The sequence below is a fragment of the Panulirus ornatus genome, chromosome 1 (genome assembly GCF_036320965.1).
Source record: "Panulirus ornatus isolate Po-2019 chromosome 1, ASM3632096v1, whole genome shotgun sequence".
Classification (NCBI taxonomy): domain Eukaryota; kingdom Metazoa; phylum Arthropoda; class Malacostraca; order Decapoda; family Palinuridae; genus Panulirus; species Panulirus ornatus.
This window is the reverse complement of record NC_092224.1, coordinates 73,010,972-73,023,386: the sequence shown is the minus strand read 5'-3', so window position 1 is coordinate 73,023,386 and position 12,415 is coordinate 73,010,972. Positions and strand designations below refer to the sequence as shown.

At 41.8% G+C, this 12,415-nt stretch overlaps 1 protein-coding gene across 1 annotated transcript in view; it reads right to left on the bottom strand.

Moving 5' to 3' along the window:
* LRP1 (LDL receptor protein 1) overlaps positions 1 to 12,415 on the bottom strand; it is a 1,167,923-nt gene that overhangs the window by 65,616 nt on the left and 1,089,892 nt on the right. Inside the window, exon 74 of the mRNA XM_071663699.1 lies at positions 1,967 to 2,068. Within this exon, the coding sequence (XP_071519800.1) occupies positions 1,967 to 2,068 (102 nt within the window). The remainder of the gene's footprint in view (positions 1 to 1,966; positions 2,069 to 12,415) is intronic.

Here is a 12,415-nt window from a genome sequence, read left to right as displayed (position 1 = left end):
GTAAGGAGAAAGTTGAGAGTAAATGTGAATAAGAGCAAGGTCATTAGGCTCAGTAGGGTTGAGGGACAAGTTAACTGGGATTTAGGATGTAAGTTTAAATGGAGAAAAATTGGAGGAAGTGAAGTGTTTTAGATATCTGGGAGCGGACTTAACAGTGAATGGAACCATGGAAGTGGTAGTGAGTCACAAGGTGGGGGAGGATACGAAGGTTCTGGGAGCGATGAAGAATGTGTGGAAGGAGAGAATGTTATCTTGGAAAGCAAAATTGGGTATGTATGATGGAACAGTAGTTCCAACAATGTTATATGGTTGTGAAGCATGGGTTATAGATAGGGTTGTATGGAGGAGGGTGGATGTGTTGGAAATGAAAAGTTTGAGGAGAATATGTGGTGTGATTTGGTTTGATTAAGTAATGAAACAAGTATGATATATATGTTAGAGGTGGAGGGAACAAGGAGAAGCAGGAGACCAAATTGGAGGTGGAAGGATAGAGTGAAAAGTTTTGAGCAATTGGGGCATGAACATCCAGGAGGGTGAGAGGCATACAAGGAATAGTGTGAATTGGAACAATGTGGTACGCCGGAGTTGACGTGCTGTCAACAGACTAAATCAAGGCATGTGAAACGTCTGTGGGGCCTGGATGTGCAAAGGGAGTTGTGGTTTCAGCGCATTATGCATGACAATTAGAGACTGAGTGTGAACAAATGTGGCCTTTTTTTGTCTGTTTTCCTGAAATGGAAAGGGCATATGGAAAGAATGAGTTTGGAGAAGTTGATAGAGAATATTTGTGTCAAAAGCAGAAGGATCAAGGTGCAGTAGACCAACTTGGAGACAGAGATTGAGTGAAAAAGATTTTGAGTGACTGGGTCCTGAACGTGCAGGAAAATGAAAGGCATGCACAGGATAGGTTGACTTGGAACAAAGTGGTAAACAGCAGTCAACATGCTATCAATGGACTGAACCAGGGCACGAGTAGCAAAGTGAAACCATGGAAAGGTCTATGGGGCCTGGTTTTGGATAGGGGGCTGTGATTTTGCTGCACTGCAAATGAGAACTAATGAATGGATGGTAGAAAGTGTGTTCTTTCTTCATATGCTCCTGGCTCTACCTCACTATTGTGGGAAATGGTGAGCGAGTATGAAAATATACACTGTGTTCCCTGTATAGTTTGTCTGTGGTTATCTGAGCTTTGTGTATATTTCTACATGCTAGCAAGAGGTGAGGGTGATACATGGCATCTTTACGTGCTTCTAATAAGGAAAATAACCATTGGTTCCTTCAAATGTGGTTGGGAAAATTTAGACCACATACCAAACATTGTTATCACTCATCTGTACAACTGTATGTTGTGAGGACTGAAAGCATAAGCCAAAAGTATCAAGAAAGTGTCAATTTATTTTAGTTTACCTGTGGCTAGAATAACACTGGACTAAGGTCTAGGTAGAAATAAGATAAATTTTATTAGGTTCCATTAGTTTAGATGAATATGGTATAGTTAAGATGATTTAGGTCATGAGGTTATATTTGGTTTGTTAAATGAGACTCTTTGATTAGCATGATGCTTTGGTACTGCAAATATAAAAGCTAGTGCAAATGGATGTATGATAATGATACCATAAACTCAAATCCTTCAAATAAAATCGAAGCAATTAATAAAAATCCTTGATAGTGGCTTGAAATGTGGCTGAAGGCACGGAGTTTCTGTGTTTACATTTCCAACAAGTTGTATCACACCAATGTTTTATATGCAAATGTTAATTACTAGAAGCAGACTAAGATATGATCAATATCCTTTTCAGATTTGATGTTTATCATGACCAAAAAATATCAACCTTGCAAAATGTGACACTTCTAATATTTCCGCTACAAATATCTTGTCCTCCACATTTTGATACTATCTTTAGCAGGAACTCAATCAATCATTATTCTGTATATTATCAAATTAAAAATCCTAATTCAAACTTACACGATGGCAAAAATGGTCACAATCATTGTGTTCGCATCTGTCACCGCTGAAGCCAAGAGGACACTTGCAGAATGGATCTCCATCATCCAGCTGGCATTCACCCTGTAAATATCACGAAATGTAACAAAAAACAAAACTCAATGAATGCTTCACTCTAATACAATATAATATCATCTCTTGACTGGACAAATAATCAATCAATCATATCTAACAGATAATCATATGTATTTTTATATTTTGTAAGATGACATGGTATCTATTTGATAAGATCAAATAATCCATATAAAGTGATACTTTACATTTATACATAAAATTAGCAAATGACTTAAATTGGATTTAAAATGATTATACATGTGGTGTGAGATGGTTTGATTGAGAACAAAAGAGGGTGTGTTGAAATGGTTTGGACATATGGAACAAATGAGTGAGGAGAGGTTGACAAAAAGGATATATGTGTCGAGGTGGAGGGAACAAGGAAAAGTGGGAGACCAAATTGGAGGTGGAAGGATGGAATAGAAAACATTATGAGCAATCAGGACCTGAAAATACAGGAGGGTGAGAGGCATGCAAGGAATAGAGTGAATTGGAATGATGTGATATAGCGGGACTGACATGCTATCAATGGACTGAATCAAGGCATGTATAACATCTGTTCAGGTACACTATGGAAAAGTCTGTAGGACCTGGATATGGAGAGGGAGCTGTGGTTTAAATGCATTACCATGACAGCTAAGGACTGAGTTTGAGCAAATGTGGCCCTTTTTGATTGGTTTTCCTGGTGCTACACTGCTGATGCAACAGGTGGTGATGCCATTTCCAGTTGGGCATGGTGGTGCCAGATATGGATAAATGTAAGCAAGTATGAATATGTACATGTGTATATGAGAAGAAAGATAATGAGAGGCAAGTGTTTTGGGAGCAGCTGAATGAGTGTGTTAGTGGTTTTGATGCACTTGACCGGGTTATAGTGATGGGTGATTTGAATGCAAAGGTGAGTAATGTGGCAGTTGAGGGAATAATTGGTATACATGGGGTGTTCAGTGTTGTAAATGGAAATGGTGAAGAGCTTGTAGATTTATGTGCTGAAAAAGGACTGGTGATTGGGAATACCTGGTTTAAAAAGCGAGATATACATAAGTATACGTATGTAAGTAGGAGAGATGGCCAGAGAGTGTTATTGGATTACGTGTTAATTGACAGGCACGTGAAAGAGAGACTTTTGGATGTAAATGTGCTGAGAGGTGCAACTGGAGGGATGTCTGATCATTATCTTGTGAAGGCTAAGGTGAAGGTTTGTATGGGTTTTCAGAAAAGAAGAGTGAATGTTGGGGTGAAGAGGGTGGTGAGAGTAAGTGAGCTTGGGAAGGAGACTTGTGTGAGGAAGTACCAGGAGAGACTGAGTACAGAATGGAAAAAGGTGAGAACAATGGAAGTAAGGGGAGTGGAGGAGGAATGGGATGTATTTAGGGAATCAGTGATGGATTGCACAAAAGATGCTTGTGGCATGAGAAGCGTGGGAGGTGGGTTGATTAGGAAGGGTAGTGAGTGGTGGGATGAAGAAGTAAGATTATTAGTGAAAGAGAAGAGAGAGGCATTTGGACGATTTTTGCAGGGAAAAAATGCAATTGAGTGGGAGATGTATAAAAGAAAGACAGGAGGTCAAGAGAAAGGTGCAAGAGGTGAAAAAGAGGGCAAATGAGAGTTGTGGTGAGAGAGTATCATTAAATTTTAGGGAGAATAAAAAGATGTTCTGGAAGGAGGTAAATAAAGTGCGTAAGACAAGGGAGCAAATGGGAGCTTCAGTGAAGGGCGCTAATGGGGAGGTGATAACAAGTAGTGGTGATGTGAGAAGGAGATGGAGTAGTGAGTATTTTGAAGGTTTGTTGAATGTGTTTGATGATAGAGTGGCAGGTATAGGGTGTCTTGGTCGAGGTGGTGTGCAAAGTGAGAGGGTTGGGGAAAATGATTTGGTAAACAGAGAAGAGGTAGTAAAAGCTTTGCGGAAGATGAAAGCCGGCAAGGCAGCAGGTTTGGATGGTATTGCAGTGGAATTTATTAAAAAAGGGGGTGACTGTATTTTTGACTGGTTGGTAAGGTTATTTAATGTATGTATGACTCATGGTGAGGTGCCTGAGGATTGGCGGAATGCGTGCATAGTGCCATTGTACAAAGGCAAAGGGGATAAGAGTGAGTGCTCAAATTACAGAGGTATAAGTTTGTTGAGTATTCCTGGTAAATTATATGGGAGGGTATTGATTGAGAGGGTGAAGGCATGTACAGAGCATCAGATTGGGGAAGAGCAGTGTGGTTTCAGAAGTAGTGGAGGATGTGTGGATCAGGTATTTGCTTTGAAGAATGTATGTGAGAGATACTTAGAAAAGCAAATGGATTTGTATGTAGCATTTATGGATCTGGAGAAGGCATATGATAGAGTTGATAGAGATGCTCTGTGGAAGGTATTAAGAATATATGGTGTGGGTGGCAAGTTGTTAGAAGCAGTGAAAAGTTTTTATCGAGGACGTAAGGCATGTGTACGTGAAGGAAGAGAGGAAAGTGATTGGTTCTCAGTGAATGTAGGTTTGTGGCAGGGGTGTGTGATGTCTCCATGGTTGTTTAATTTGTTTATGGATGGAGTTGTTAGGGAGGTGAATGCAAGAGTTTTGGAAAGAGAGGCAAGAATGAAGTCTGTTGTGGATAAGAGAGCTTGGGAAGTGTCAGTTGTTGTTCGCTGATGATACAGTGCTGGTGGCTGATTCATGTGAGAAACTGCAGAAGCTGGTGACTGAGTTTGGTAAAGTGTGTGAAAGAAGAAAGTTAAGAGTAAATGTGAATAAGAGCAAGGTTATTAGGTACAGTAGGGTTGAGGGTCAAGTCAATTGGGAGGTAAGTTTGAATGGAGAAAAACTGGAGGAAGTAAAGTGTTTTAGATACCTGGGAGTGGATCTGGCAGCGGATGGAACCATGGAAGCGGAAGTGAATCATAGGTTGGGGGAAGGGGCGAAAATCCTGGGAGCCTTGAAGAATGTGTGGAAGTCGAGAACATTATCTCGGAAAGCAAAAATAGGTATGTTTGAAGGAATAGTGGTTCCAACAAAGTTGTATGGTTGCGAGGCGTGGGCTATGGACAGAGTTGTGCGCAGGAGGGTGGATGTGCTGGAAATGATATGTTTGAGGACAATGTGTGGTGTGAGGTGGTTTGATCGAGTAAGTAATGTAAGGGTAAGAGAGATGTGTGGAAATAAAAAGAGTGTGGTTGAGAGAGCAGAAGAGGGTGTTTTGAAATGGTTTGGGCACATGGAAAGAATGAGTGAGGAAAGACTGACCAAGAGGAAATATGTGTCGGAGGTGGAGGGAAGGAGGAGAAGAGGGAGACCAAATTGGAGGTGGAAAGATAGAGTGAAAAAGATTTTGAGTGATCGGGGCCTAAGCATGCAGGAGGGTGAAAGGCGGGCAAGGAATAGAGTGAATTGGATCGATGTGGTATACCGGGGTTGACATGCTGTCAGTGGATTGAATCAGGGCATGTGAAGTGTCTGGGGTAAACCATGGAAAGCTGTGTGGGGCCTGGATGTGGAAACGGAGCTGTGGGTTCGGGCATTAGTGCATGACAGCTAGAGACTGAGTGTGAATGAATGAGGCCTTTGTTGTCTTTTCCTAGCGCTACCCCGCACACATGAGGGGGGAGGGGGATGGCATTCCATGTGTGGCGAGGTGGCGATGGGAATGAATAAAGGCAGACAGTGTGACTTGTGTGCATGGGTATATATGTATGTGTCTGTGTGTGTATATATATGTGTACATTGTGATGTATAGGTATGTATATTTGCGTGTGTGGACGTGTGTGTATATACATGTGTATGGGGGTGGGTTTTGCCATTTCTTTCGTCTGTTTCCTTGCGCAACCTCGCAAATGCGGGAGACAGTGACAAAGCAAAATATAATAATATAATATAATATATATATATATATATATATTATCCCTGGGGATAGGGGAGAAAGAATACTTCCCACGTATTCCCTGCCTGTCGTAGAAGGCGACTAAAAGGGGAGGGAGCGGGGGGCTGGAAATCCTCCCCTCTCACTTTTTTTTTTAATTTTCCAAAAGAGGGAAAAGAGAAGGGGCCCAGGTGAGGATATTCCCTCAAGGGCCCAGTCCTCTGTTCTCAACGCTACCTCGCTAATGCGGGAAATGGCGAATAGTATGAAAGAAAAAAGAAAAAGAATATATATATATATATATATATATATATATATATATATATATATATATATATATATATATATATTTCTTCTTTCACACACTTTACCAAACTCAGTCACCAGCTTCTGCAGTTTCTCACATGAATCAGCCATCAGCGCTGTATCATCAGCGAACAACAACTGACTCACTTCCCAAGCTCTCTCATCCCCAACAGACTTCATACTTGCCCCTCTTTCCAAAACTCTTGCATTCACCTCCCTAACAACCCCATCCATAAACAAATTAAACAACCATGGAGACATCACACACCCCTGCCGCAAACCTACATTCACTGAGAACCAATCACTTTCCTCTCTTCCTACACGTACACATGCCTTACATCCTCGATAAAAACTTTTCACTGCTTCTAACAACTTGCCTCCCACACCATATATTCTTAATACCTTCCACAGAGCATCTCTATCAACTCTATCATATGCCTTCTCCAGATCCATAAATGCTACATACAAATCCATTTGCTTTTCTAAGTATTTCTCACATACATTCTTCAAAGCAAACACCTGATCCACACATCCTCTACCACTTCTGAAACCACACTGCTCTTCCCCAATCTGATGCTCTGTACATGCCTTCACCCTCTCAATCAATATCCTCCCATATAATTTACCAGGAATACTCAACAAACTTATACCTCTGTAATTTGAGCACTCACTCTTATCCCCTTTGCCTTTGTACAATGGCACTATGCACGCATTCCGCCAATCCTCAGGCACCTCACCATGAGTCATACATACATTAAATAACCTTACCAACCACTCAACAATACAGTCACCCCCTTTTTTAATAAATTCCACTGCAATACCATCCAAACCTGCTGCCTTGCCGGCTTTCATCTTCCGCAAAGCTTTTACTACCTCTTCTCTGTTTACCAAATCATCTTCCCTAACCCTCTCACTTTGCACACCACCTCGACCAAAACACCCTATATCTGCCACTCTATCATCAAACACATTCAACAAACCTTCAAAATACTCACTCCATCTCCTTCTCACATCACCACTACTTGTTATCACCTCCCCATTTGCGCCCTTCACTGAAGTTCCCATTTGCTCCCTTGTCTTACGCACTTTATTTGCCTCCTTCCAGAACATCTTTTTATTCTCCCTAAAATTTAATGATACTCTCTCACCCCAACTCTCATTTGCCCTTTTTTTCACCTCTTGCACCTTTCTCTTGACCTCCTGTCTCTTTCTTTTATACATCTCCCACTCAATTGCATTTTTTCCCTGCAAAAATCATCCAAATGCCTCTCTCTTCTCTTTCACTAATACTCTTACTTCTTCATCCCACCACTCACTACCCTTTCTAATCAACCCACCTCCCACCCTTCTCATGCCACAAGCATCTTTTGCGCAATCCATCACTGATTCCCTAAATACATCCCATTCCTCCCCCACTCCCCTTACTTCCATTGTTCTCATCTTTTTCCATTCTGTACTCAGTCTCTCCTGGTACTTCCTCACACAAGTCTCCTTCCCAAGCTCACTTACTCTCACCACCCTCTTCACCCTAACATTCACTCTTCTTTTCTGAAAACCCATACAAATCTTCACCTTAGCCTCCACAAGATAATGATCAGACATCCCTCCAGTTGCACCTCTCAGCACATTAACATCCAAAAGTCTCTCATATATATATATATATATATATATATATATATATATATATAATTTTCCAAAAGATGGAACAGAGAAGAGGGCCAGGTGAGGATATTCCCTCAAAGGCCCAGTCCTCTGTTCTTAACGCTACCTCGCTATCGCGGGAAATGGTGAATAGAATGAAAAAAAAAATATATATATATATTTTATTTATTTCATTTATTTTGCTTTGTCGCTGTCTCCCGCGTTTGCGAGGTAGCGCAAGGAAACAGACGAAAGAAATGGCCCAACCCACCCCCATACACATGTATATACATACATGTCCACACACGCAAATATACATACCTATACATCTCAATGTACACATATCTATACACACACAGACACATACATATATACCCATGCACACAATTCACACTGTCTGCCTTTATTCATTCCCATCGCCACCTCGCCACACATGGAATACAATCCCCCTCCCCCCTCATGTGTGCTAGGTAGCGCTAAGAAAAGACAACAAAGGCCCCATTCGTTCACACTCAGTCTCTAGCTGTCATGCAATAATGCCCGCAACCACAGCTCCCTTTCCACATCCAGGCCCCACAAAACTTTCCATGGTTTACCCCAGATGCTTCACATGCCCTGATTCAATCCACTGACAGCACGTCAACCCCGGTATACCACATCGATCCAATTCACTCTATTCCTTGCCAGCCTTTCACCCTCCTGCAAGTCCAGGCCCCGATCACTCAAAATCTTTTTCACTCCATCTTTCCACCTCCAATTTGGTCTCCCACTTCTCCTCCTTCCCTCCACCTCCGACACATATATCCTCTTGGTCAATATTTCCTCGCTCATTCTCTCCATGTGCCCAAACCATTTCAAAACACCCTCTTCTGCTCTCTCAACTATGCTCTTTTTATTTCCACACATCTCTCTTACCCTTAAATTACTTACTTGATCACACCACCTCACACCACACATTGTCCTCAAACATCTCATTTCCAGCACATCCACCCTCCTGCGCACAACTCTATCCATAGTCCACGCCTCGCAACCATACAACATTGTTGCAACCACTATTCCTTCAAACATACCCATTTTTGCTTTCCGAGATAATGTTCTCGACTTCCACACATTCTTCAAGGCTCTCAGGATTTTCGCCCCCTCCCCCACCCTATGATTCACTTCTGCTTCCATGGTTCCATCCGCTGCCAGATCCACTCCCAGATATCTAAAACACTTTACTTCCTCCAGTTTTTCTCCATTCAAACTTACCTCCCAATTGACTTGACCCTCAACCCTACTGTACCTAATAACCTTGCTCTTATTCACATTTACTCTTAACTTTCTTCTTTCACACACTTTACCAAACTCAGTCACCAGCTTCTGCAGTTTCTCACATGAATCAGCCACCAGCGCTGTATCATCAGCGAACAACAACTGACTCACTTCCCAAGCTCTCTCATCCACAACAGACTTCATACTTGCCCCTCTTTCCAAAACTCTTGCATTCATCTCCCTAACAACCCCATCCATAAACAAATTAAACAACCATGGAGACATCACACACCCCTGCCGCAAACCTACATTCACTGAGAACCAATCACTTTCCTCTCTTCCTACACATACACATGCCTTACATCCTCAATAAAAACTTTTCACTGCTTCTAACAACTTGCCTCCCACACCATATATTCTTAATACCTTCCACAGAGCATCTCTATCAACTCTATCATATGCCTTCTCCAGATCCATAAATGCTACATACAAATCCATTTGCTTTTCTAAGTATTTCTCACATACATTCTTCAAAGCAAACACCTGATCCACACATCCTCTACCACTTCTGAAACCACACTGCTCTTCCCCAATCTGATGCTCTGTACATGCCTTCATCCTCTCAATCAATACCCTCCCATATAATTTACCAGGAATACTCAACAAATTTATACCTCTGTAATTTGAGCACTAACTCTTATCCCCTTTGCCTTTGTACAATGTACGTGAAAAATACTTAGAAAACAGATGGGTTTGTATGAAGCATAAATGGATCTGGAGAAGGCATATGATAAGAGTTGTTGGAGATGCTCTGTGGAAGGTATTAAGAGTATATGGTGTGGGAGGTAAGTTGCTAGAAGCAGTGAAAAGTTTTTATCAAGGATGTAAGGCATGTGTGCGAGTAGGAAGAGAGGAAAGTGATTGGTTCTCGGTGAATGTCAGTTTGTAGCAGGGGTGTGTGATGTCTCCGTGGCTGTTTAATTTGTTTAAGGATGTGGTTGTTAGGGAGGTGAATGCAAGAGTTTTGGAGAGAGGGGCAAGTATGCAGTCTGTTGTGTGAACGAATGGGGCCTTTGTTGTCTTTTCCTAGCGCTACCTCGCAACATGAGGGGGGAGGGGTTGTTATTCCATGTGTGGCGAGGTGGCGATGGGAATAAATAAGGGCAGACACTATGAATTATGTACATGTGTATATATGTATATGTCTGTGTGCGTATACATATGTGTACATTGAGATGTATAGGTATGTATATTTGTGTGTGTGGACGTCTATGTATATGCATGTGTGTGGGTGGGTTGGGCCATTCTTTCGTGTGTTTCCTTGCTCTACCTCGCTAACGCGGGATGACAGCGACAAAGCAAAATAATAAAAAAATATATATATATATATATATATCATTCATACTATTCGCCATTTCCCACGATAGCAAGGTGGCGTTAAGAACAGAGGACTGGGCCTTTGAGGGAATATCCTCACCTGGCCCACTTCTCGGGAAAAAAACCAGATCCACTCCCAGATATCTAAAACACTTTACTTCCTCCAGTTTTTCTCCATTCAAACTTACCTCCCAATTGACTTGACCCTCAACCCTACTGTACCTAATAACCTTGCTCTTATTCACATTTACTCTTAACTTTCTTCTTTCACAAACTTTACCAAACTCAGTCACCAGCTTCTGCAGTTTCTCACATGAATCAGCCACCAGCGCTGTATCATCAGCGAACAACAACTGACTCACTTCCCAAGCTCTCTCATCCACAACAGACTTCATACTTGCCCCTCTTTCCAAAACTCTTGCATTCATCTCCCTAACAACCCCATCCATAAACAAATTAAACAACCATGGAGACATCACACACCCCTGCCGCAAACCTACATTCACTGAGAACCAATCACTTTCCTCTCTTCCTACACATACACATGCCTTACATCCTAAATAAAAACTTTTCACTGCTTCTAACAACTTGCCTCCCACACCATATATTCTTAATACCTTCCACAGAGCATCTCTATCAACTCTATCATATGCCTTCTCCAGATCCATAAATGCTACATACAAATCCATTTGCTTTTCTAAGTATTTCTCACATACATTCTTCAAAGCAAACACCTGATCCACACATCCTCTACCACTTCTGAAACCACACTGCTCTTCCCCAATCTGATGCTCTGTACATGCCTTCACCCTCTCAATCAATACCCTCCCATATAATTTACCAGGAATACTCAACAAATTTATACCTCTGTAATTTGAGCACTAACTCTTATCCCCTTTGCCTTTGTACAATGTACGTGAAAAATACTTAGAAAACAGATGGGTTTGTATGAAGCATAAATGGATCTGGAGAAGGCATATGATAAGAGTTGTTGGAGATGCTCTGTGGAAGGTATTAAGAGTATATGGTGTGGGAGGTAAGTTGCTAGAAGCAGTGAAAAGTTTTTATCAAGGATGTAAGGCATGTGTACGAGTAGGAAGAGAGGAAAGTGATTGGTTCTCGGTGAATGTCAGTTTGTAGCAGGGGTGTGTGATGTCTCCGTGGCTGTTTAATTTGTTTAAGGATGTGGTTGTTAGGGAGGTGAATGCAAGAGTTTTGGAGAGAGGGGCAAGTATGCAGTCTGTTGTGTGAACGAATGGGGCCTTTGTTGTCTTTTCCTAGCGCTACCTCGCACACATGAGGGGGGGAGGGGTTGTTATTCCATGTGTGGCGAGGTGGCGATGGGAATAAATAAGGGCAGACACTATGAATTATGTACATGTGTATATATGTATATGTCTGTGTGCGTATACATATGTGTACATTGAGATGTATAGGTATGTATATTTGTGTGTGTGGACGTCTATGTATATGCATGTGTGTGGGTGGGTTGGGCCATTCTTTCGTGTGTTTCCTTGCTCTACCTCGCTAACGCGGGAGACAGCGACAAAGCAAAATAATAAAAAAATATATATATATATATATATATATCATTCATACTATTCGCCATTTCCCACGATAGCAAGGTGGCGTTAAGAACAGAGGACTGGGCCTTTGAGGGAATATCCTCACCTGGCCCACTTCTCTGTTCCCTCTTTTGGAAAATTAAAAAAAAAAGAGAGGGGAGGATTTCCACCCCCCCGCTCCCTTCCCTTTTAGTCAACTTCTACGACACGCAGGGAATACGTGGGAAGTATTCTTTCTCCCCTATCCCCAGGGATAGGGGAGAATAAATTCAATCCCCAGGCACCTCACCATGAGACATACACACATGGTTCCATCTGCTGCCAAATCCACTCCCAGATATCTAAACACTTCACTTCCTCCAGTTTTTCT